Source organism: Elephantulus edwardii, unplaced genomic scaffold (assembly GCF_000299155.1).
Source record: "Elephantulus edwardii isolate Elephantulus edwardi_28Jun2011 unplaced genomic scaffold, EleEdw1.0 scaffold00201, whole genome shotgun sequence".
NCBI lineage: Eukaryota > Metazoa > Chordata > Mammalia > Macroscelidea > Macroscelididae > Elephantulus > Elephantulus edwardii.
This window is the reverse complement of record NW_006399951.1, coordinates 4,625,799-4,652,298: the sequence shown is the minus strand read 5'-3', so window position 1 is coordinate 4,652,298 and position 26,500 is coordinate 4,625,799. Positions and strand designations below refer to the sequence as shown.

The following is a 26,500-nucleotide window of genomic DNA, read 5'->3' as shown; positions in this document are numbered from 1 at the left end:
CTGCTCTATCACATTCCTGGCTGTTTGTCTCATTAGTAATAATTATAAAATTACTTCATTCTTTGGGAACTTGGTCCACAACAGAGGGTCCCCATGAGTTGCAATAAAATTGAAAGCCACTTGACTATAGGGCCAGGCTGAGCCGTGGGCGAGATTGGTGCATGCAGGAGTTCTCCAGGGAATTAGCTTAATTCCTGTATGACCAGCACTGGAAGAATATTAAGATGTCATGGGCCAAACTCTGATTGTCCAGATGAGAAATAAGGCCCCAGAGAGAGACAGAGTGGGTCCTAGGTTGGTGGAAAGGAATATTTTAATCTGGTTCTTCATGTATTATTGCCAGCACTTGTGATTTGTGCCTGAGGCACTCGAGGCGGAACTGTTCGTCTGTCTGTAGGTTTGTACATTATTATTATCTAATTTTAACTAGAAAATGTTCAAACGTAATGAAAGAAACAAAGAATACTGTCATAAACCCCAAAGTATATACCACCTAGAATAAATAGACCATATTGTCATATTACTTCAGATCTTTTATTGAAAAGAAATAAAACATCAACAAGCTCGTCCAGGTTTCGCCTCTGAGGGCCATCTCCATGTGAATGTCAGCCCGAATCCTCAGCCCAGCACACCCCCACAGAGCTCTGGTTCATTGCCTTACATCATAGCCAGATTCTCCCACAGGGCTGCTGCCTGCTTGGCTACCACCTGGCTAGAGGTCACACCTTCTCCTGTCCAGATTCAGCCGGCGTTTCCTAACCAGTCTCCCTGAGTGGGCTCTTGTCCCATCTTTCCATCTTCAGTCTGTTTGCCACACCGAGTGATCTTATTCAAGTTGAATTACGTCCTTGATAGTCCTTGAAATCTACTCAGAATCTTCCAGAGGGTCCTCATCTGTAAGATATGGGCAAATCACAAAGCTCTTAACACATACTGACCTGCAAGTCAACCTGGTCAACCTCAGCCACCTGTCTGCTCTTATCTCTCACCACTCTTCCTGGTCTGGCTCCATTCAGCTTGGCTCCATTCAAGCCTTGCTGGCTTCTCACTACCGGAACTTGCAGGCAAGCTTCAGTGTCAGGGTCACTCAAGGTTCTCAGGCTTACTCCTCTACCTCCTTCAGATAAGCTTTTCTCTAAAATGTCCTCCTTCTTCTTTAATACATCCTTTTAAAAATATTGTTTTTTATATCATAATATTTATTCAGGGTTGAGTCTGTACCCAACCATAACATGCAGGTGTACCTACACACAGCATTCACAAAGCTAATGCATTCTCTTGCATTCCCTCCACTTTTTTAAAAATATTTTTTCTTTTTAATAATTTTAATGAGCATTTACAGAGATTTTGGATTTCCATTCATTCATTGCTACTTCTCTCCCTGCCCATCCCTCCCCTCCCCCCACCCAGTTTGCTCCTCTCTTTCAAAGGTAAAAGAAAGACTCTCTCCCTGGTACACAATCCCCCTGCGCCCCTCCCACCGCCCCAAGTACTTTCCACTATGCAACCTTAATTGTGGACTCTTATGATAACCATAAGACCCTATCATACATCGCTTTTAAATTATTCACTCCCTCATCTGTTTCAGTGCAGTATACACAATTTATCCAGTTTTTCTCAGTCTTACTCCAACCCTGATATCAGTCCCATTTTACAACAGTGGTACTATGCAGTATTTGTCCTTTAGCATCTGAGATACTTCACTCAGCATAATGTCCTCCAGGCTCACCCATTTTGAATAATATTGCTTGAGTTCCTTGTTTTTCAGTGCAGTGTAGTATTCCATTGTGTGAATATACCACAGCTTCTCTATCCATTCGTTTGTTGATGGGCACCTGGGTTGTTTCCAACTCCTTGCTATTGCAAACAGAGCCACAATAAACATGGGTGTGCATTCCCTCCACTTTTTGATAATTATCAAACACATAACATGTTTTGCTTATTTGTCTTGTTTCTTGTCTGACTCCTTTTCCAAAATGTTGGATCACAAAGGATGGGATTTTTGCCCATTTTGCTGCTTTGTTTATGACTGCCCCTTCAGGGACTAGTGTATAGTAGGCACTCCACTTTTAAATGATCTCCTCAAATCATTTCCTTCTATCTCTAAGGACAGCCAATGATAAAGTTCATGTATATTCTCCTCATTATTGTTTTTGTACCACATCTACCTTTTTGGGCAAATATCAATTGCCTATGATAGAGCTTGGAGTGTTTTTAAGCACGGTGGTGGCACTACAATGCATCATTTTGAAATTCTTTTATTCCCCATGATGATACTTTTGAGATCTACCCACACTGATCTCCAGGTAGCTCTAATGACGTTGTAGGGAGCTGGGTTACTAACACAAAGGCAGTGGCTTTGCTGGTTCAATCCACCAGCGGCTCTGAGAGAGAAAGATATGTCCTCCCATGTGACTTAAGTCTCTGAAAACCTACTGGAAGGTTAGCTCTGAGTTTGACTCTGATTCGGTGGCAGTGAGAGAGCCCTTCTGGTTCCTTTAAGATCCACTTTATGCCATATTCCATATTTTACTCATCTCTTCCCCAACTAACAGACATTTAAGGTTGTTTGCATAAAAAGTGACACCAGGAACAACCTCATGCCCTGTGCATAAAATGTACAAGATTCACTTGTCTCTAGAAGGAAGACTAATCTATGCCTAAAAAGTTGACATCAATTCATACTTCCTACAGCAGATATCAATATATATGGATATCAATATGTACTTCCTACAGAGATGCTTTTTCTCCACCTCCTCTAATATTTCCTGTTTCAGACATACCGGATTTGCTCCACTGTAAGAATAATGAGTGTGTGTGTGTGTGTGTGTGTGTGTGTCGGGGGGGATTATATAACAATGAAAGAATTTTACTTTTCAAGAGAAGAGCGAATTGTTGGGGAGGATTGGGCAGGGAGAAAAATGGAAATCCAAAATCTGTGTAAACATTCATTAAAATAAAAAAAAGTAGAATGTGACATAGTAGTTCACTGAGGGGTAATGTGCATATCTTTGCTTCCTGGCTGCATCAAGTATTTCTTGCTCGAGAGAGCAAGCAATGATCAGTCCTCATGCCGATCTTGTCTCACCAGCCTTTCACACCAGAGTAAGAGACAGCACAGTAAATAGCATTGACAAGGACCCTTCAGGCTTGCTGCCAGGCCTGGCTCCTTTCTCTGCTCGCTGTATGAGTCTGGACAAGCTCCTTTACTCTGTGCATCTCGCCAGAGAATGGAGATGACAGAATCTCCTCATGGGCTTGTGGTAAGGATCCAAGCAAAAAGGAAGATCATGTGTTCGACACACAAGAGCTGAAGGAGTGGTTAATATTATAGAGCTTTCTTTTTTGTCATGTAGAGGATAGGCAACTCCACATGAAGTCAGATACATCTGGGGCTTAGCCCCGACTCCTGTCAGATACATCTGGGGCTTAGCCCCGACTCCTTGGCCAGCAATTTCATCTCTTCAAAGCTTAATTTTCTCATCTTAAAAAAGAAAAAAAAATCCAGCTCATTACCATCAACTCAGGACCAGCTTATAGCTGATCCTCTGTTGAGTTTCAGAAGAAGTAAATGGCATGAGACAGGAATGTCTCTCTTTTTCCTGAGGAATCATTGGTTCTGGATTAGAATTTCCAGAAACGCTTGGCCATTGGCTTAGTGCAATTCCTTATGCACTACGTCACCAGAGCTCCCTCGTCTTTAAAAGGGAGAAGAAAATAAGTAAGAAGAGGTAGAGAAGTGATAGTTAGGGTAGAACGCTTGAAAGAGAAGCAGGAAACTACGGAGAAAGTAAAGGATAAACATTTCTGTCAGAATTCTGTCCATGGCCAGTCCCGGGTGCACAATCCCTGCAATGTCTGGAGCCCTGTGCTCTGAGCATCCAGACCTGAAAGCCTCTAAGACAGCCCTGACTTTCAGCGGAGAATGAAGAGGTTGCCTGGACGGAAGGGATTGAGGGCTGGAGCCTGGAGTGAGGCATGTGAGGCAGTTGGGCACAGAGTTAGAGAAGTTCTCACCTTCCGGGGTGGGAAAATGCCATCTGATTGCGGTGCTTGCCCTCTTTCATCTTGATCTTTAGGGATGATTTGGAGTGCTGGTAGCCTACTGTAAAAAACGGTGGTGTTGTCAACCCAAAGCTGTTGTTCAAATCCACCAAACCGCTCCACCAGGGGAACGTTGGGCAGTGTCTTCCCAGCAATGTCTTCTTAGGCTACTTGCTGCTCTGAAAACTGGGTGGTAAGTTATGAGTTGATTCCATCTCAAAGGCACATAACACCACCAACAACAGAGATGGCTAGGGAGCTCTGGTGGCCCAGTCGATAAAGAGCTGCACTGCTAACCCTAAGGTAGTACTTCTCCAGTGGTTCAAATCCACCAGCCACTCAGTGGGAGGAAGAGAGACAATTTCCTCCCACGCAATTTGCTACATTGAGTCAGAGCCAACTCATAGCTGATCCTAAGCCTCCAGCAGGTGTCCAGGCGGTAAATCACATGGGAGGAGATTGACCATCTCCTGGATGCAGATCAGCTGGTGGATTCAAACCGTGAGCCTTTGGGTTGGAAGCTCCTTACCATGGAGTTACTCCTTACAACTTCTTACCACGAAGTTACTAATTTACAGCCTGTGAAAACCTGATAGAGAATCAGCTGTGAGTTGGTTCCGACTCGATGGCGATTGATTTGCGTTTTGAGGGATGCCTGCTCTTCGTTGTTTTCCTAAGCGTGGTCTTCAGGACCAATGGCCTCCTTGGTCTGGTTCAGTGTGGCGTTCTTACTCCATGCAGAGGACTAACGGGAAGCTGAGCACACAGAAAGTCTGAAATATGTGTGCGGGATGATTGATTAAAGAAAGATAGAAGGAAAGAAAAAACAGAGAGAAGGGAGGGAGGAGGAAGGCAGGAATGATACAGGGCCTCCTTCCCCTCTTCAAAGCCCTGAACTGGGAAGCCACCCAAACCTGCCCCTGGCTTTGCTTCTGGGGGCAGGGAGTGCGGGCAATTGTCAGCTCTGGCCTTGCTTTTCCTTCCTCTGGGGCCGTGTGCAGAGCAAAGGATTTCACCTGCCCAGTGGGTATACTGAATTATAGCTGTGGCGCCAGCGTCCCATATAATTAAACCAGAAGCTGTAAACCCTGGGGAGTCTGTGAAGCCTGCTGAGCGTTCAGCTGGCTTGGGCACTGGGCAAGGTGACTCCTTATTAACCTCCCCTGGTTGTTAAGACTCACAACCCAGTGTCTCCAAGGCCCTCTTGGGGCCCACTCCCTGTAGGGCTGCTTACATGCTGATGGGGCAGTTCTTGACACGCCAGGACACTCAGGAAAAGGAAGGATTCTGTGTGTGTTTGTGCGTATATACTTTAGAGGCCAGCAGCCCTGAGAGGGAGCAGAGCTTCGACATCTTTGTGTTGTATATATTTTTTTCAGTCTGCCTCTTTCTCTCTCGCACATGCTGACAAACACATTGGGTCCCATTCCACCTCTCTTCCACCTTCTAATCTTTTAAATAGAAATGCTTTTACTGTGTATTCCTTAACTCAAAACATACCTTGGATTGATGGAGGGAGTGAACGCTGCAGCTTGGACACTTTGGAAAGCCACTGAATACACACATACCCTGTCCAGTAGGTCTCGTGGACCTGCCCCGGGCAGCACAGGGGACTGTGGCAGATCTGGACGAGAATCCAGTCCTGGTCCCAAAACACTCCTTATTTTTTATTTCTTTAAAATGACTTTTTATCCTGAGATATTTTAAAAAGACAGACAAGACTAGAAACATGAAACATTGAACCTTGGGTTCCCACAATCCCACCTTATCAAATATTAACATTAAACCCTATTCATTTTCATTTTCGAAAGAAAGAAAACAATCAGTAGGTATGGAACACTCCTCCAACCCCAAAAAACCTTTGCTGACCTTGTTCTTATCCCGCTGCCACACTCTCTCACTGCCCTTCAAGTCAGAACCAACTCATAGCTGACCCTGCAGCTGGTTTTCAGAGACTGTAAATCGCATGGGAGGAGATTGCTCATCTTGCTGCTGGTGGATGCGAACAGCCCACCTTTGCATTGGCAGTACAACTCTCCACCTACCAGGCCACCAGAGCTCATGAACTGTTTATCATGCCCATGTGTATTTTATGTATGTGTGTGTGTATGTGTATATACATATACATACATATATATCTCCATAAAAAGTCTTGTTTTTACAAGACTTTATTTTTATAAGGCTGTTTTGATGAATCTTGTTTTATAGGTTTTTAATTTTCCATAAAATTATATTCTTCATGTTGCTTCGTACAACTATTTTTGCTTTTAATGAACAGCCTTCTTGTATTCCGTGACTGAGTGGCCCTGGTGGTGCAGTGGTTAATGCACTCCGCTGCTCCCTGAAAGGCCAGTGGTTTGAACCCATCAGTCACTCCTTGTATAAAGATGTGACAATCCATTTCCATAAGGACTTCCAGCCTTAAAACCTTTGTAACAAATAGTTCCACTTTGTCTTATTGACTCCACAGCACAGGATAAATAACACTCTATCCTTTTTCCTACAGATAGGGCTGTAGATATTTCTGCTTTTTCATTATTCCAAGCACTGTTCATACACCTGTATTTCCCTGGGTGATAAATGTGTGAGAATTTCTTTAGGGGGTGTGGGTAAAAGTGGACTTTAGGAACATATTTGTTCTACTTTTCTAGCTAGATCACTGTTGCCAAGTTGTCCTGATTCGTGGCGACCTCATGTGCAGCACAATGAAGGCTTGTTCAGTTCCTCAACCCCATGAACATTTTCAAGTTAATTTCTGAGTCCGTTATCTGTTATGCTGACCCCTCTCACCAACATCTCCACTGATGCTCTACTTCAACGAACATGCTGTCGTCCTTCTCTGGGAATTGATCACTCCTGATGATATGTTCAAGGCAAACAGTCAGATCATATCCTGTTGTGATGCAAAAGGTTTTCATTGATTACTTTTTGGAAACACATTGCCAAGCTTTTCTTCCTAGTCCACCTTAACCTGGAGGCTCTGTTGAAATCTACCTGCTGCTGGTAAGCCTGCTGACATTTGCAACACATGGGAATGGGGTCCAGCTTCACAGCAACTCTCATGCCCACCACAGTATGCCAAACTGACAAATGTGTTTACTCTACTCAAACCCATTACTGTCAAGCTGTTTCCTACTTATGTAGAGCCGAACTGGATTTCCAGGGCTATAAATGATCTCAGAGAAGACTGCCTAGCGTTTCCCTCTGGCAGTGGCTAGTGGATTTGAACCACTGATCTTTCAAGTAGTAACTGAGTATACCAATCACTGCACCACCGGGGTTACTCAGTCACAGAATACTATATAGCCATTCATTACAAGCATAAACACCTTTCAGGTAAGCTGTAGACGGCAACATGGAGAAAACCACTTCATGTAGGATTTTGTTGTTAGGTGACATTGAGTTGAGTACGACTCATACTGATCACATGAACAACAGATCTGAACCCTGCCTAGCCTCACAATCCCTAGCCCACTCAAGTTCATTGCTGCAGTCGCTGTGTCAATACACCTGGTTGAGAGTCTTCCTCTATTTTGCCGCCCCTCAACCTCCCCAAGCATGATGCCTCTGTCCAAGGAATAGCCTCTCCCAACAGCATGCCCAAAGTCTGTGAGACAAAGTTTTATCATTTTTTTTTCTCCAAGAAGCACTCTAGCTATACCTTTTCCAAGACGTATCTGTTTGTTCTTTTGACAGTCCACGGGATATTCAATGCTTTTGTCTAACACCACAGTTTGAAGGCATCAGTTCTTCATCTGGCATCCTTACCCACTGTCCAGCTCTCAGATTCATAGCAAGTGATTGAAAAGACCATGGTCTGAATCACGCACAATTTAGTCTCAAACTAGCATCATTGCTTCTCAAGAATTTGGAGAGGTCCTTGACTTCATACATTTCCTGAACTCCTGACTGCTGGTAATAAGATTATGGATCCAAGTAAGACGAAATTATTGGCAGTTTCAATCTGCTCTCTCTCTCTCTCAATACTGCCTATTGGTTCCGATGTGATTGTGTGTGTGTGTGTGTGCGCGTGTGCGTGCGCTTGTGTGTACCATCAAGTCGGATCCAACTGGTACAGGAGGAGATTGCCCCTCCTTCTCCAGTGGAGCATCTGGTGGATTCGAACTGAGCACCTTTGGGGTTGCAGTGCACCTTCTTGCCACTAGGCCACTAGAGCTTGAGAATTTTTGTTTTCTTGATATTGAGATGCATATTGAAGGCTACAGTGTTTGTCTTTTATAGCAAGCGTTTCAAATCCTCCTCACTTTCAGCACGCAAGACTGTGTCATCTACATAATACAGATTGTTGATGAGTCTTCTTCTAATCCTGATCTCACTTTCTTCTTCATAGAGTCCAGCTTCTCAAACGATTTGCTGGGCACACAGATAGAATATGTATTGAGAGAGGATGCAATCCTGATGCATTCCTTTCTTGATTTTAAATCGCGCACTCTTCCCTTGCTCTGTTCAGACAACAGCCTCTTGGTCTAGGCTTCATATAAGCACAATTAAATGTCCTGAGATTCTCATTCTTCTAAGTGTTAGCCTCAATTTGTTATGATCCACAGAGTGGATCATACCAATTCTTTTTAGTACAATGACTCTGAGTATTCCTTCCATCTTCTGCATCATTCAAGATTTTGCCTGTAGCATCTGAGTATTGCAACTCAAGGCTTGAATTTGGTTTTCAGTTCTTTCAACTTGAGAAATGCTCAGCAAGAACTTCCCTTTTTATTCTCATACTAGCGGTGTGTCTATTAGATATTCCCAAATTGTACTGCAGAGAATTACACTCCCGTTATCAATGTATTTGAGTTTTCATTCTCCACGTTATCAGCAACATTTGGTACGATGTCTTATGAACATTTGCCACCCTGTTGGTTATGAATAGGCTTCCTTTGCTAGTGATTTGCATTTCTCTGATTACTAGTGAGCTGAGCATCCTATCATAAGACACTTGGCGAGCTGGATATCCTCTACTGGGCCCAATATTTACACCAACATATGGAATTCCATGACTGCTGTTGGGAGACACAGCACCAACAAAGCCCACTTTGGGATCAATCTGCATCACCATTTCAGACATATGGTATGTTTCTATCTTATCATATTCCTGAATTTTAACAGCTTCTCAGTTGGAGACGCTCACAATTGCTTTGGAAGATGCTGATGACGAGTATTCTAGTGTATTCCTAGGTAGACCACTCAGGAGAGTGTGAAGGCAGTCCAGAATAGCACACTCAGCCTTCAGGTCTTCCTCTAGGTTCAGGGCGAATGGTCAAGTGAGTCAAGTTTGCTTTAGATCTTGTACTTTATCTCCTTCATATTAGAACTCATTGCTTTTAGCTGCAAATGATTCATGGCAAGTTCTTGACTTGTTCTGTACTGCCTATCGTGAATACTTCCAAGAGGGAGTTGGAAAGGAGACTAACTCATCATTATTGCTGTTGGGTGTCATTGGATTGACTACGATTCATTGCAACACCACAAACAACAGCTCTGAACCTGACCTTATTCTGCAACATCCTCGCATCCTTTGAAAGCTTGGGACAATTGCTGCAGTCCCTGTGTTGTGCCAGCTTGTTGAAGGTCTTCCTCTCTTTCTCTAATCCTCCACCTTTCCCATCGTACTATCTTTCTCCAAGGGCTAGTCCTTCCTAAAAAGATGCTTCAAGTCTATGGATTAAGTTTCACCATTCTTGCTTATAAGGAGTACCTTGGTTGACCTTTCTCCTAAAAGACAAAAAGATAGCTTTGTTTGTTCTTGTGGCAATCCGTGGAATATCCAGTACTCTTCACCAACACCATAGCCATAAATGCATTTATTTTTCTTTCATCATGCTTATTCGTTGTTCAACTTTCAAATGCATGGGAAGCAATTGAAAACATCGTTGCTGTGTGATGTGTGCCTTGGTTTTGGTCTCCCTTGCCCAGTCAGAGAATTGAGCTGGGGGTGGGATGGGGTAGGGAAACCAAGGTGTCAGCACCACCATGGGGGCACTAGACACTAGAGAGCGCACAGCAATTCCAGGGGCCCATAAAGTGCACCAGCTGATCAGCGTGTAACAAGCACATTGCAACCAGAGCCCTGGACACTCCAATGCCCCCCAAGGTCAGGGACGCCCAACTTACACAGAAGGCAAAGAGATAAGGGCAAAAGTCAAAGTAAAGGCAGTTTATTACCCAAAGCACATCCCAGAGAGAGGAATGGATCACACTCTGTGGGAAGGAAAGGGGTACAGAGGAGGCCTGTTTATGAGGGGCTGGATGCTTATATAGTCAGTTTACTGCTTTCTGGGAAGGGCTTTATGCAATGGAGGTGATAGGGTTTGGGCTGATGGGTTGATGTTGCTGGAGATTTCTACTCGAGACATTACTGTTCCCTGTTCATAATGTCACTGATTGCATCTTACATCTCCACCTGCTTGGATGCTATCAGGTTGCTTGAGGGCTAATTCTTACCGCACATGTCAGCTTTCTAAGGTATTGGCATCTTCCTTATAAGGCAAGTCTCTGGCTTTGATTGGATAAGGACTCACCTTGCCCTTCTTTTTTTTTCCATTTTATTTCATTATTTCTTGTGTGTACCATCAAATCAGATCTGACTGGTACAGGAGGAGATTGTTCCTCCTTCTCCAGCAGAGCATCTGGTGCATTTGAACCATGTGCCTCTGAGATCGCAGTGCAGCTTCTTGCCACTAGGCCACCAGAGCTCGCCTGCCTTGGCCTTCTTGCCTACCCTTTGCCCTACACGGATTCATACTGTACTCTTAATAGCTTGTTTGGCAGGACATCAACAGAAACTGCCAGGCACTTATGATTTTAACTTTACCTTTGACTTTCCTTCTTTATACTTCTGTCCCAACTTATTTAACAACTATCTAACTTCTCTGGTTAGATAGATAGTTAGGGAGCTCTGGTGGCCTCGTGGTAAGAAGTAATGCTGCAAGTCCCAATTTGAATGTGCAGCAGCTTTGACTCCACCAGCTGCTCCAGGGAGAAGGATGGGCAGTCTCCTCCTATGTGATTGTCTTTGAAAACCACTGAAGGGTCAACTATGAGTCAGGGTTGGGGTTTTTTTAACTTAATTCCGATTTATTTACAAAGTTTGAATACATTGTTTTTCGCAAAAGATCTTTCCCATTTCCTTCACCCCACCCACCCATTGAATTGTACAACCCTGTGATTAACACCCCACTCCCCCCATCCTCACTCCTCTATTTCCACCCTCTACCAAGAACTCTTGTGGTCGTTGTGAAGCTGAACACTGTGACACTGATGTGTCAAATGCAATAACGATTACCCACAGTGGACAGTGTTTGGTGGCACTCCTTGGTTGAAACAAGCTTGGAAGCAGGAGTGGCATCCACTTCCATAAGTAGCTTGCCTCCAGAAACCCTGCGTACCTGGAGAAAGGATGAAATTCATGCACACAAGTGTCGAGGACTTTCATTCACAGGGTCACTATGAGTCACCTATGACTCGAAGGCACTTAACAACAACAACAACAACAACCAAGAACTCTTAAGTCTTTAAACGGACATCATTGCTCTTTGGCACTTTGGAGATGTCTTTGACAGCAGGTTTTCCCAATGCAATGTGTCTTTTAATTCTTTGGCTGTTGTTAACCATTGTGGTTGATTGTAGATCCAAGTATAATGAAGCCATAGACAACTTTAGTCTTTTCTCCATCTATCATGATGTTGCCTGTTGGTCCAGTTGTTTTCTTGAGGTTGAGTTGTAATCCATACTGAAGAAGCTTTGGTGGCCTAGGGGTAAGGATCTGTGCTGCAATCCCAAAGGCAAAAGGTGGATTCGAAACTGGCAGTTCGAATCCACCAGCTGCTCCATGGGGAAAATTACCATTTACTCCCATCCTATTTGTTGTTGTTTGCCATCTAGTTGGAACCAACCCATAGCTAACCCTCCAGCAGGTGTGACTGCCTCTGAAAACAGGCAACAACAATAGGACTTCGGTGGGTTTCCCCTGGTCTACCTTCCTTAATAAAGCTGCTTTAAGATATGTATGTATATATATATATATATATATATATATATTAAAGCAGCTTTATATTAATTACTATTAATGCATCTTGGGTGCATGTTCAAGCAGTTTGGAGCATTAGTGCTATGGGGGCAACAATGTGATCCAAACCCTCCCAGACCCCAACCCTGTTTACAGATAGAGAGCCTGAGGTGCAGAGAGAAGGTGTCTTGCTTATGATTCCACCCATCCCAGTTCAAAACAGTTAAGTGACCTGAGAGAAGCATCTTTGAAATCTCTTGGACAATTTTACAGGCTCATTTGCAGAGCCCCTCTTGGCCTGAGCCATCATTGAGGGCCCCACGAAAGGCTACGTGCTTCATCCAGGCATACAAGGTGCAGACTTCAGGTTAAATGGAAAACTGAGACAACTGGTGATCCAACCATCAGCAAGAATTACAGAACCATATGCTCGGTTGGGGAAATAAACTGGGATGATTCATGCGCTTGTCACTGTCTGTCTTTTCTCTCTTCGCTGCCTTTTCCTTCTCTTACTCGTCTATCTCTCACATCTCTCCTTTTCTCATGTCTTCTTCCATCTTACCAAAGGCAAGAATAAAGGAACGCTGTCAGCATAGTAGTTAAGTACTTGACTGATAACCAACAGGTTGGCAGTTCAAACCCACCAAGAGGCACTGGAAAGAGAGGGACTTGTTGATCTGATTCTGGGATAGTACAGCCTAGGGGACCAGAGGGCAGTTCTCCTCTATCCTGGGGGGGGGAGGTCCCTCAAGGTAAAAATAGACTCAATGGCCTCCTTTTCCCCCAAACCTATTCAATCTGTATGTTGAACAAATAGTATGAGAAGCTGGACTATATAAAGGAGAATATGACATTACAATTGGAGGAAGACTAATCAACAGCCCATGTTACACACGTGACACAAGCGAGATGAAATGGAAGAAGACTTGAAGCACTTACTGCAGAACAGCAGAGACCACAATCTTCAGTCTCAAGATCAGGAAAACAAATGCCCTCACCACTGGGCCAACAGGCAATGTCATGAGAGATGGACTGAAGTTGTCAAAGGTTTCATTTCACTTGGATCCACAATCAAAACCATTGGTAGCAGCAGTAAAGAAATCAAAAGATGTATTGCATTGGAGAAATCTGCTGTCAAGGACCTCTCCAAAATTCAAAAGATCAGTGAGATATAAATAATAAATATACATATACACACAACTATATAAAGAGCAACGACATCAGTTTAAGCGCATAGATGCCAGTGACTAGGGTGTACCTGAAGTGTAGCCATGGTGGTTTTCAATCATTTGCATCTGAGAGATGGACAGTGAATAAGACTGACAGGAGAATAATAACCTTTGAGAAGTAGTGTTGGCAGAGAGTATTGATTAGCTCATGGACCGTCAAAAGAATAAACACATCTGTGTTGGAGGAAGTGTCACCAGTGCTCCTTAGAAGCAAGGATGGTGAAACTTCGTCTCGCTTACTTTGGGTATATTTTCAGGAGGAACCAGTCCTTATAGAGAGACATCATGCTGGGGAGGGTGGAAGATCAGCAGAGAAGAGAGACCCTCAGCAAGACAAATTAACACGGTGATTGCTATAACGGGCAAGACAGAGCTCATGAGAATGGAACAGGACAAGGGTATGTTCAGATCTGTTCGTAGGATCGATCACTATGAGTTGTAGTTGAATTGATGGCACCTAACAACAACAACAACAACAACAACAACAACAACAACGGGATCCAACAACAGCAACAGGCTAAAACCGAGACTCGGTCATCCCAGGTCTGAGGCCGCTAACCCCGCTTACTAGCGTGGACAAGTCACTCCCTTGTCCTAGGCTTCCGTTTTCCCGGAGATGAGGAGACTGGACTGGCTGGCTGATTTCTCAGGACCCTCCAAAAAGTGCTTCTGGTGTGAGGACAGAGACAATTAATTGCTTAGAGGTTACCAAAAAGTTAAGACTTCTAGACGAGCAGTCTTTTCAGCCACTGTCTCCACAAAATAGCTTCTACACACGGCATTTTGATCAAGGCCACCTTTGCACACGCCTCATTAAAGGTTCACTGTCTGCTAACACTTTCTGCATGTATTTTCCCTCTAGCGATGTGTGAGTGTCCTTGGTAACTCAGGTTAGGCAGCCCCTGCCATGTACCCACACCGAATCTCCACAGCCGTCTTTCAGGTCCAAAATCCTAGGAGTCTGTGCCCTTCTGCTTGCCCAGCCCTCAGGAAAGTGTTTGGACTATAGAACGTTATTCACAGCCAGGATCTCACTAATAACACCAGTAATTAGAACCCCAGTGCACCTGTTACTTAAATCACCAAAGCACTTTATACATACATCGTACATTGTTGTGTGCAGGTGAGTTGGAACTGACTCATAGCTGACCCTCCAGCAAGTGTCAGAGGTTGTAAACCGCATGGAAGGAGATTGCCCATCTTTCTCATTGCAGATTCGAACCATGTGCCTTTGGGATGGCAGAGCACTAGGCCACCAGGGTTCCCTTTATAAATACATTGCTCCTGGAAAAGAATCAGATTATTCTCAACTAATATTTCCTTGTGCTCAGGCTGTTCGTTCATAGGGTCGCTATGAGTCGTCTACGACTCGACGGCATCAAACAACAACAACAACAATAACGTTTCCTTAGCAGCTCTATGGACTGCGCCACCAGAACACCCACTCCTCTCTTAGTTTTGATGGTGAGGGGAAGTGAGAAGAATAATCTGAGATAGGAAATAATATCGTCTCTGAGTGGAACAAATGGTTAAAACATTCAGGTGCTGCCTGAGGGTTTAGAAGTCAAGCCCACCTACAGGAGACTTGAAAGAAGGCCTGGTGGTCTACTTTTAAAGGCCATAGCCACGAAAACCCTGTGAAATATATGCCTGGGGTCACTTTGAATTTGAATCAATTTGATGACAAGTTTTGATTGTTTGAAGGTTTTAGGGTTTTTTAAAATAAACAAATAATTCTAAATCCATCCATGTTGCCAAGGGGATTGATGACGGAGCTTGTTTCCCTCAACATCTGCTGGGCTACTGACATATTGTCTTCACATGTACTGGGTGGCAAGCTTAGGAGAACCTTCCAGAGGGAAGAATGGGGGGTGGCCACAAGCCTGGCAGCATATGAAAGATTGGAGCACACTAGAATTCTTGGGTCTGAAATAGGTCTGCACGAACACCAGGTAATTGTGAAGCAATGTTGCCATTTCTTTTATTCCACTAATGTCTCTGTGGCCTTCAGCAAGCTGCTTGACATCTATTTCTCTGCCAATAAAATGGGAAAATAATAGACCCTTCCAAGGACACCTCTTAAGAATAATTGGCCAGGTTTTTTACAGGTTCCTTTGAAGAAAATTGCTGCTGGATATGTTGCTGCTCCTGACATTTTCCTCGCTGTTGCTATCAAATGCATGAGAACGGGCTATGTTCTGATTCTGGCATTTCCAGCCTCATCATTTTCTCTGTGCATTTGGAAGGGAGGGAGAAAGGGGAGGAGTTGAGATCAGAGCCCGGGCCTGCCTCGCATATTAAAGGTGTAACCGGCTGGGCCTTTGATGTTTGCTGGTAACGCTTGTTAATTTTAAGAGAAAGCAGGTAGAGGCGGGAAGGCTTGGCCTGGCAGAAGAAAACAGGCCATCAGGTCAAAGGAGATTATTGCCGGCTAAATCTGGATCTTGCTTGGCTTTAAAGTCATTGGTCCCGTCGAGGGTGGGACAAACTGTGCTTCCTGGGCCCCTGAGATCCAAGTTTGACCAAGAGCAGACAGTCCTGCTTTAATTTGGAAATCACCTTAGAGTCAAGAACTTCCCAAATTGCTGACCTGCTGGGTGGATATAGAACGGGGGTTCCAAACATCAGCAGCAATGCTTTTAGGGGCTGGGTAGTTAGGACTCCCTGCCTCAAACTTGGTGCCGTCATGGTGCTAAGGACTCAGCGACGCCGCGTGGTTTTCCAGGACTACAGACAGTCCTCCTTTGTAGCCGCTCACAGGTTTGAACCACTGAAGACTCAAGACCTTTTGGTTAGCAGCACCACACTCTCTGGACGATGCCACTAGAGCGCCTCTTTCCAGGGGCGGTTGTATTGTTGTTAGGTGCCATCGAGTCAAGTACCTTGTGAAAAACAAATCTGAATCTTCATCCATCCTGTGCCTTCCTTTACCATCTCTCACACACTTGAGCTCATTACTGCAGTCAACCTCTTAATAAATACATCTGTTGGGGGATTCTGACTCCAAGCAGTCGGAGTGTTGAATTGCTTAACATCGCAGGTAATTCTGATGTACACTCAGTCTAGGGAAGCCATGACTTCATTGGTCCCGCTCAGTGATTTTTAAGTTTTTAAAAAATTTTTAAAAATTTTCGTGTGTGTGTGTGTGTGTGTGTGTGTGTGTGTGTCTACCATCAAATCGGATCTGACAGGTACAGGAGGAGATTGCCCCTCCTTCTCCAGCAGAGCATCTAGTGGACTCAAACCACCTACCTCTGGGATTGCAGTGCAGCTTCTTGCCACTAGGCCAGAGCTCCCTGTGATTTTTAACTTTTTAAGAAGTTGAAGAAAGTTATCAACTTTCCCTAGACGATAGACTGCTCATCTGGGGCAAATTTTGCATATATAATTTCAGATGCTCTGAAATGATAGCACACATTACTTATCACATATGCCAACCATGGGACCCATGTGAAGAATCCTGGCTTATAAAGGTGCTAGAATCCAACCCCCCAAATCCATTCCATCTCCAGCATCTCACTTGATTTCCTCTGGTAGCAGGACGCTCATTACCTTTGGAGATAGTTCCGCTCCTTTTTGCAAACTTTAAGCCTTCAGTTAAGTTCTTTCTGCGATGAACAGAAGTCTACAGTTTCTCCCAACAACAGTCCCCACCTGCCTCGGCTTCCGCACAAGTCTACACTCATCTTCTGACTAATCACTCTTGTTTCACAATCTCTCTTGACCTTTGTCTTCTGGTTAATCTGTCTTGTGGGGAGGGAAGAGCTGCTGCAGGGGCCTGGAGAAGCTGGGGTTGTCACTGATGAGGAGCAGTTTTAGGGATTTGAGACTTCAAGAGTAGCTTCTTTCCTCAAACAGCTGAACGTAGAAATTCCATATGACTCAGCTATTCCACTGAACAATTGAGTGGATTAACAAATTAGGGTGCCTAAATGTTTGCATCTACTTCCACTCCATCATCCTTGCCTGTACTGTTCCCTGTGGCTGGTGCTCCTGGAGTTGTTGACGTTTCAACCTGGAAGAGGAACCCCCTCCTACAAGAATTACATCCATCCTGGAGATACAAAAACCATTAAATAAATGACAATTTGAATCTATTTAGTGCAGCACTTCTTGCCTGGGCCAACTCTGGTGGGCATCTGGAGAAGAGAAACACTGCTCCTGATTATATCACCATCTCCTCTTTCATCCATTGAATGTTGACCAAACCATAGCCACGTAATTATAAATAGAGCTCACACTTATCTGCAGGAATGAAGAGCTTCAGACCTGTCATTTAGGAACTTGAAGCCTCTTTAAATCTATTTATATTCTTGGCCCAGCATAACTCTTAGGGTAGAGAATTTCACACGGTCTTTCTATGTAAAGTAGGTTGGGGATTTTCTTTGCCTTAAGCTTCATTAGAGAACTTTTCTTCTTACTCTTGAGGATGGATAATCAATTCTCCTCACTTCTCACCCACTTTGAGACTTTATGAATTCAGCTCCACACAGAACAAGGGAACACCGCATGATTTAAAATCAGGAAGGGTGTGCATCAGGGCTGCATCTTTTCTCCATCCCTATTCAATCTGTATGTTGAGCATATTATCCTAGAAGGGCTTTATGAAGAAGAATATGGCATCACATTTTTCTTGTAGAATTGAAGGAAGACTCCTCAGTAAATTGTGTGATGCACACGACACAGCCTTGTGTTATACACATGACACAGGAACTGAAGAACTTTCGGCAGAAGATCTAAGACTCCAGCTTTTGATACAGGTTACATCTCAACATCAAGAAAACAGAAATCCTTACCACTGGGTCAATAGGCAACCTCGTGATAGACGGAGAAAAGATTAAAATCATCAATTATTTCGTCTTACTTAGATCCACAATCAACACCTTTCTTAGCAGTAGTCAAGAAATTAAAAGACATATTGCTTTGGGAAAATATATTTAGGACTTTGTTCTTTAGCCAAAGTGCTCAAGAGTAGTGATGTCAGTTTAAAGACTAAGGTGCACCTGACCCAAGCCAGCATCTTTTAAATTACTTGCTATACATCTGAAGGTTGGGTGGTGAATGAAGACAACAGAAGAAAAATCAATGCCTTTGAGTTGTGATAGTCCATGGTCCATGGACTGCCAAAAGAGCAAACAATATGTCTTGGAGACAGTGAAACTAGAGTGATTCTTGGAGCCAAGGATGGTGACACTTCATTCCCATACTTTGAGTATTTTATCAGGAGGGGCCAGTCCTTGGAAAAATACATCATTCTGGGAAAGGTCAGAGAAAGAAAGAAAGGCCATCAGCAAAATGGATTGACACAGTGACTGTAAAAATGGGTTTGAGCATATCACAGATTGCGAGGATAGGAAAAGATAGACCAAGCTTCAGATTGTCATTCACAGGGTCACTTTGAACCCTAGTTATGGCTTGATGGCTTCAGAAGCTCTGGTGGCTTAGTGGTAAAGAATTGTGCTGCCAATGCAAAGGTATGAGGTTTGAATCCACTAGCTGCTCCATTGGAGAAAGATGAGCATTGCCCTCCCATGCAATTTACTGCCTTTGAAAACCCATTGGCGCATCAGCCCTAGGTTGGTTCCGATTCAATAGTACACGACAAGCTTCCTTGTCTTCATGCAGAAGAGGCTTTGATTTGTAGCCCTGTCACCTCACCAGCCCTTTTTTGCCTTGGTCACCTGACAAGTATACACCCTGCAGGGAAGGGAACACAAGCACCCTGATATGTTTTCATTCACCTTTCATCTCAGGGCTTCTGGAAGAGGGGAACACTTGTACCCATAAACACGGGCCCTGAGGGAATCACACCACCCACAGAAAGGTAGCTAGAAAGCAGCATCTCCTCACCAGTTCAGCTGGATGACTGTCTGCTTGTCATTGAATGGAAAGCCATGCTTTCTTCCTTTTCACAAATAGCTGCCAAGTAAGTTCCCAAGATGTGCTAGGATATGGGTTATATGGTGTAGAAATAACAACGAATAAAGCCCAGCAAATCCTCGGCCTGCTGCCTCTTATATCCTAATGGGGAAGACAGAAGACAGAGACATGAGGGATGAATACAGGGAGCCTAATTCAGGCAAAAGAGGTTGTCCTTCGATGGAGCCTTGTAAGCTGAGCCTACGAGGAAGGTGTGTGCCACGCAGAGGGAAACAACATATACACAGTGTGAAGTGGGAAAAAATGGGAATTTAAGAACAGAGACAAGGCCAGTGTGGCTAAAGGCAGCGACTTAGGGGAACAGGGAAATATTTGAAACACGCCATGTGATTAAAATGATTAATATTCAACAGGTTTCGTGAATGATCAAAATGACCCGGGACATAAGAGGCAACTATAGCTCTCTGGCGTGTACAAGCTCCGTCTGAAGACGCAGCCCTGCTCAAGTCTAGATTTATACCTGCAGAGGTGTAATCTGTGGGCCTATGTGCCCAGACCTCTGAATTTTTTTAGAAAACCCCAAAGGTTTTGTGTGTGTGTGTGTGTGTGTGTGTGTGTGTGTGTGTGTGAAATCTGATTTTTAAAAATACCAAAATCCTTGTGACATACACTTGAGGGCCAAGCGTGACCTGCCTGGGTGTTGCTTCTCTTTAATTCTTTAAATGGGAAAAATCCAAGCTAGAAAGCCAAAGAATTGGTAGATTAGAGTAGGGAGTTTTCCTAAGCCAAGTGGGGACACTGAGGCTCAAAGTCCTCTCCATTTCCAGCTCCCCCCTGAGCAGAGGAAACAGGAGCCTCTCAGGCTGGTTTTCTCTTTGTCTCTGGGTAAGTTGTTAATTGTGAAGCTCAACTTCCTAATTTACAAAGGGGAGGCTCAGGCCAAACCAAGTGGCTGCCCGGGGCTAGTACATATGCATAATTATGGTTTGCAAAGGGCTTTGAACTTTTCCAAAGCAGAGGAGCAAAATACCCAGCCAAGTTCAGACCAGGTTTTCAAAGGACTAAAAGAGCTTGAGTCCCTGGGTGGTGCAAATAGCTAACGCTCTGGCCTGCTAACTGAAACGATGATGGTTGAAGTCTACTTATAAGAAGGACCTGTAACCTACTTCTGAAAAATCAGCCATTGAAACCCCTGTGGAATACAGTGCCACTTTGATACATTTGGGGTGCCATGGGTCATGGTCCAAACAGCAGCTGGAAGAATTGTCATGCTGCTTTGATGCCCATCTCTGGGGGCCTGACCCAGCAGGAGAATGTGCAGGTGGGAGCCCCCGTGTGCGTTCCCACTCCCTGCACCAGCCTGCCTTTTCTTCCTGCCCCACTCCCCGCACCAGCCTGCCTTTCCTTCCCTCCAGAGACTGCAGGGAACTATGTGTCACCTGTTTTGGTGGAAGTTGCAAGGTCAACAAGAGTACAGAGCCATCCAGCAGTTCAGAGATCTCCTCCATCTTGGTTAAGTGCTGGGTAAACTGAAACTTGAACAACTAATAGTAGTTAGGGGAGGAAAATGTGGGGAAATATCAGTCCCAGGAGAGGGAATGTCTGGGATCTGAAGCTCAGGTGGTGAGAGAGCTTTGAACATTCACGGACTGGAAAAATGTCTACGTTAATCTGAGAGATTGAGGCCCAGTGGTGGAGAGGGGCTAAGAGGTGGGCAGGGGTCCGAGCATTTGTGAGAAGAGTAGGAACTTATGAGTCCATGGAAAGACACACATGCAGGAGTTGTCTAAATCATTAATCACTTGACTATCAACCAAGAGGCTGGCAGTTCAAGTTCTCACAGAGGCACCTCGGAAAACAGGTCTGGATTTCTGCTTCTGAATAGTGACACCTTGAAAATTCTGTGAAGTCAAGTTCAAGTCTACGTGTTTGAGGTCATCTGCCATGACTTGAGATTGGCTCAACAAATAATTTTTAAACACAGATTAAGAAGCAGCTGGCAAATTTCATCTTGAAGAGAAAGGTTAGGATTGAACTATATTTTTTTCCAGAGTTCATGGGACTTTATGGTTTCATTTCTCTTAAAGGGAAAGTCTGGCCAAAGAAGAACCAGGCTCAGTTCTGCTCTCCTGTGCTTCCCAAACCTCTTTTCTCTCTCCAAGCCATCAACATTTCACCTGCCAAACAACACACTTTGGCATGAAAACAGTGGCTCAGAAAGGTTATCTACCGGGATCACTCAATCAGGAAGTGACAGAATAAGGATTTGAACCTAGTGGGGAGTTCTGATGGCCTAGTGGTAAGAAGCCACAATGCAGTCCCAACGGTGCACAGTTCAAATCCCCGAGCTACTTCTCGAGGGAAGGATGGGCAGTCTCCTCCCATTGGATTAAATGCCACTGAAAACCCTCTACAGGATCAGCTATGGGTCAGTTCCGACTCAGTGGTACACAACAACAACAACTATCAGTTTCCTAAGTTCAGATTCTGCACACACGCAAGGGCAGACCAAGATACAGAGAGGAATCCTGGACATGACCCTGCTTAGCCATCCATACCTTCAGACGGAAAACTTCCTCCAGGTGCTGGAAACAATAGCCCTCTTACAACCACCGTCTGCATGGAACTGGATCGCTAACTGAGAAAGCTATGTGTGTGTCTGTGTGCTAATTAGACAAAGATGCCCTCAGCTTCTTAATGAAGGCCTGACTCCAGGGTGCTTAGGATGCCAGCTTGGTCCAAGTATTTTTTTCTTTCAGAGAACATTCAACAGGTTCTTGGAGTTGACGTGGCACAAGGAGTCTTTCAGGGCCTGCTGTGGAATGAAATGTGCTGTTCCCACCAAAGTTTTCAAAGACTTGGGGAGAAATAGAAGCCCAGAGTGACTAAGAAGTCCCACGTGGAAGGGTGAGCAGACAGAGAAATTGCAAGGACCAGGCTGCCACGAGAAAGGGACCTGTGGTGTGTTGGCTGGAGAGCCAGCAGGTCGCCTGAGTCTGGGCGGAGCCACGACCTCATCACCAATGGTCAACTGTTGCCCTGAGATTATAGCAGGAAGACCCAACGAGAGGCTCAACCAACAAGGTTCTTGGTCATGAGGAGGGTCCTCTGTGCTTCGAATGGACCAGAAGGCACAGACCTTCTTCTTTTCACCACCTAGATGGGGTCAGATATGGCCCAGTTTGGGATTAAGGCTGTAGGTCTTGCCTTGGGCTGAGTTTCTGAAAGAAAATTTTGTTGTTGTTAGCCACCATGGAGTTGGCTCCCATTCATGATGACCCCGTGCGAGGTGGACCAGAGTGGTGCTCAGTCCTGTGCCTGTCCTATGATTAGTTCCAGATCCAAACATTGTGGTGTGTAGGATTTTCATTGGTTCATAGGCAGTCTCCTCCCATGAAATTGACAGTCTCTGAAAAGCCACTGGCTGGTCAACTGTGAATTAATCTGTGAATTGTTCTGATTCAACAGCAAAACCAAAAAGGTGTTCTGTTCAGACAACTGCTTCTCGGTCGATGTATAGGCTTTTTTTTTTTTTTTAGTAACAGGAAAGAAAAGACAATTTTATTATTTATACATTCCAGAGAGAAAGAGATAAAGAGAGATATGAGTAATTTCTCCGAATGTAAAGAAGAGGAGAAAGACTTATTTGTAGGTTTTGAATGAGCAAAATTATATGTGCTAGGGTACCCATTCTTCGCAATGTAATTCATGATTTCTTGTGATCCACACAGTCAAATGCATTTCTTCCATCTTCCTTTGATGTATCCTGCGTCTTTCAAAATTTTGCCCATAGAATCATTCAGTATTGCAATTTAAATCTTGAAATTGTTCTTTGGTTCTTTTAGCTTTAGAAATATTGAGTGTGCTCATCTCATTTGGTTTTCGACTTCAACTCTTTGCACTTTTCAATATAGTACTTTGACTTATCTTCTCGAGCTGCCTTTTGAAATCATCTGTTTATGCCTTTTGAAATCATCTGTTTATCTCCTTTACTTCAGCATTTCTGTCTGTTGTTTTTACCTCTTTACATACTGGTGCAAGTTTCAGAGTCACTTCTGATGTACATTTTGGTCGTTTCTTTCTTCCCCTTCTTTGTAATGTCATCCCACAATTCATCTGGTCTTCTGTTGTTAGTGTTCAGTGCATCAAATCTATTCCTGAGATAGTTTTTCAAGTTGGTCCATTCCACAGCCAGCACTTATACCTACTTTGACTGCTGGTATTAAAGTTCTCTATTGACTCTTTACACAGATGGAATCAATTTGATTCCTGTGCCCATCAAATGAAGTCCATGTGTATAATTGCCATTTCTGTTTTTAGAAAAGGTATTTGCAGGGAGCTCTGGTGGCCTAGTGGCAAGACGCTGCACTGCAATCCCAGAGGTATGCGGTTCAAATCCACAAGAGGCTCTGCTGAAGAAGGAGGGTGCAATCTCCTCCTGTACCAGTCAGATCTGATTTGAAGGTACATGTAAAAATAATACAATAAAAATGAAAAAAAAATTAAAAAAGTATTTGCAATTAATAAATAATTGAGTGTACCAAATTCTGTTATTTGCCTCCAGCCTCATTTCTACCCAAAAGTCCATACTTTCCAACTACAACTTGTCCTCTGTTTCTAATTCTTTCATTTCAGGCACCAATTTGCTGAACAAATAATTTGGAAAGCCACACTATATGAAAAAAATGTAGCAAAAAATTCGAGTAAGACTCATCAACGACTTGCATTATGTAGATAATGCACCCTTGACTAAAAAAAAAATGAAGATTTGAAGCACTTGTTAAAGAAGATCTAAGACTACAGCCTTCAATATGAACTAGATCTCAACATCAAGAAAACAAAAATCTCATCGTTGGACTGATAGGCAGCATTATGAAGTTATTGTTGTTATATGCCATTGAGTTAGAATCTATTTAAAGCTCAACCTCCAGCAGGTTTTCGGATACTATATACATCATTGGAAAAATCTGCTGTCAAGGACATTTCCAAAGTTCTAAAGAGCCAGAATGTCAGTGCAAAGACTAAAGTGTACCTGTTCCAACCCATGGTCTTTTCAATTGCTTCCTATGCATCTGAAAGTTGTATGGTGAATAAGGACGACCAGAAGAGAAGTGATGCCTTTCGTTTTGTCGTATTGGTGAAGAGTACTTAGCTAGGGTCTTGTCCTGCGCTGACCCTCTACCTTTCTAAGCTTGATGTCCTTCTCCAAGGTCTGGGCCCTTTTGGCTGCCACATGCACAAACTTTCAAAATCTTTGCTTTGAAGGAGTAACCTGGTTTTACCTTCTTCATTGATTCTTCTTCTATCATCCTTAGTCATTGTCCAGCTCGCTGATGCATTGAAAGTAAGACCATGGCCTGTATCAGGTGCACTTTAGTCTCCAGAATAACCCTGTTGCTCTTTAGCACTCTTGAGAGGTCTTTGACAGCAGCTAGATATAGTTCTTTTGTACAAAATTCAATAATTCAATCTCCAGTCTCTTTTCTGTCCCCAACTTTGTAATTTCTATCAGTCCTTCCTAGTTTCCTACTTTTGCTTTCTAGTAAATGCATCTTGATTGCATATTTGGTCAATTTCAGACTGCAAAAGTTGGTAGAATCCCTCAATTTCCTCATCTGTGCCTTTAGTTGTTGGTCCATATATTTGAATAATCATTATACTAATAGGTCTTCCTTGTATGAGTATGGATAGTGCACTTCAGAAAAGATCTTGAAATGGTCTTTTTGACCGTGAATGCAACAGTCTTTCTCAATTTTTCATTCCTGGCATAATGGATGATATCATTGTCTGATTGAAAGTGCTCAATCCTTAGTGGCAAGAAGCTGCACTGCAATCCCAGAGAAACACGGTTCGAATCCACCAGATGCTCTGCCGGAGAAGGAGGCGCAATATCCTCCTGTACCAGTCAGATCTGATTTGACGGTACACGCACACAAAATAATAAAAAAAAAAAAGAAAGTGCTCAATCCTGGTCCATCTCAACTCACTAATGCCTGCAATGTGATCTTTATTCATTCCATTTAATTTTTGACAGCTTTTATTTTCCTAGATTAATATTTCATATAGTTTCAAATATTGATGTATGTTTGCAGCTATATCGCTTCATTTTTTTAGTGACTTACAGTCTGGGCTTTACCTCCTTCTTGTTGTTGTTGTTGTTGATTGCCTTCAAGTCAAGCATGACTCATAGCAGCCCTATGAACAAAAGGCCTGAAGCCCCTCTACAATTATCGAACTATATCTAAAAGTGTTTCTCCATTTTTCATAGCAATTACTTGCTATGCCTCTGAAAACTGGGCAATTAATAAACATGACAGAAGAATTGATGCCTTTTGAGATGTGATGTTGAAGAAGAGTATTGAATATCCCATGGACGGCCATAAGAATAAATGAATATGTCTTGGAGAAAGTGTAACCAGTGTATTCCTTGGTAGCAAGAATGGTGAAGCTTTATTTCACATACTTTGAGCATGTGGTGAGGAGGTCAGTTCTTGGAAAAGTGCATCATGCTTGGAAAGGTGGAGGATCAACAAAAGAGAATCAGAACTTCAATAAGATGGATTGACAAAGTGACTCTAACAACGTGCTTAAATGTATCACAGATGATGAAGATGACACGTGCTAGGGTAAGGTTCAGATCTGTTGTTCATAGGTCACTATGACTCTTAGTAGAAGACTCAATGACACCTAATAATGACAATAACAGCATATTTATTTCTTATTTAATGTTTCCACTAATTAGTACTGTAAGCTTAAGGACCTCAAAGGTTTTTGTTTACGCCTTTATCTCTATCATCTAGAACAGTGACTGACACACAGCAGACAGGAAAAACATTTAATAAATGTTTGCTGTGAATGGTCACAATTTTTCATGTTTGCTTTTTAAATATATTGGGAATCTTGCAAGGGACTCCGAGCTTTAAAACACAAGAGTTAAGACTTTTCTTTTTTAAAGGGATTGGTATATTAGTACAAGTAGTCATTTGAGAAATAATTCTTGAAAGGATGCCTCTAGAGCATGAAAAAGTCTAAACATCAAAATATGCAAATTTATCAGAAAAAGGAACTTCGCCCCGCCCCCGCCCCACCTCCTCTCGTTCTGGTCCAACCAGGCGCAGAGACCCTGACTGCGCAGCCGCAGAAAGCAGTGGGCGGGTTTGCGCAACTGCAGGAAGAGCCAGCGGCCCGAGGCCGGCAGAGTGGCGTGACGTTTCGCGCATGTGTGGAGACAGCTGTAACCCGATTGGTAGCATCTCAGATGTTATCGTGCGCGCGATCATCCCGGCGGTGAGGTCGCCTCCACCATCGCCTGGGGCTGCAT

At 43.6% G+C, this 26,500-nt stretch overlaps 1 protein-coding gene across 1 annotated transcript in view; it reads right to left on the bottom strand.

Annotated features, from left to right (window-relative positions):
• The window catches only part of LOC102872105 (60S ribosomal protein L37-like), a 58,876-nt gene extending 32,417 nt beyond the window's left edge, over nucleotides 1–26,459 (bottom strand). Inside the window, exon 1 of the mRNA XM_006897139.1 lies at nucleotides 26,268–26,459. Coding sequence (XP_006897201.1) covers nucleotides 26,268–26,459 — 192 coding nt within the window. The remainder of the gene's footprint in view (nucleotides 1–26,267) is intronic.
• Nucleotides 26,460–26,500: the final 41 nt, after the last annotated feature.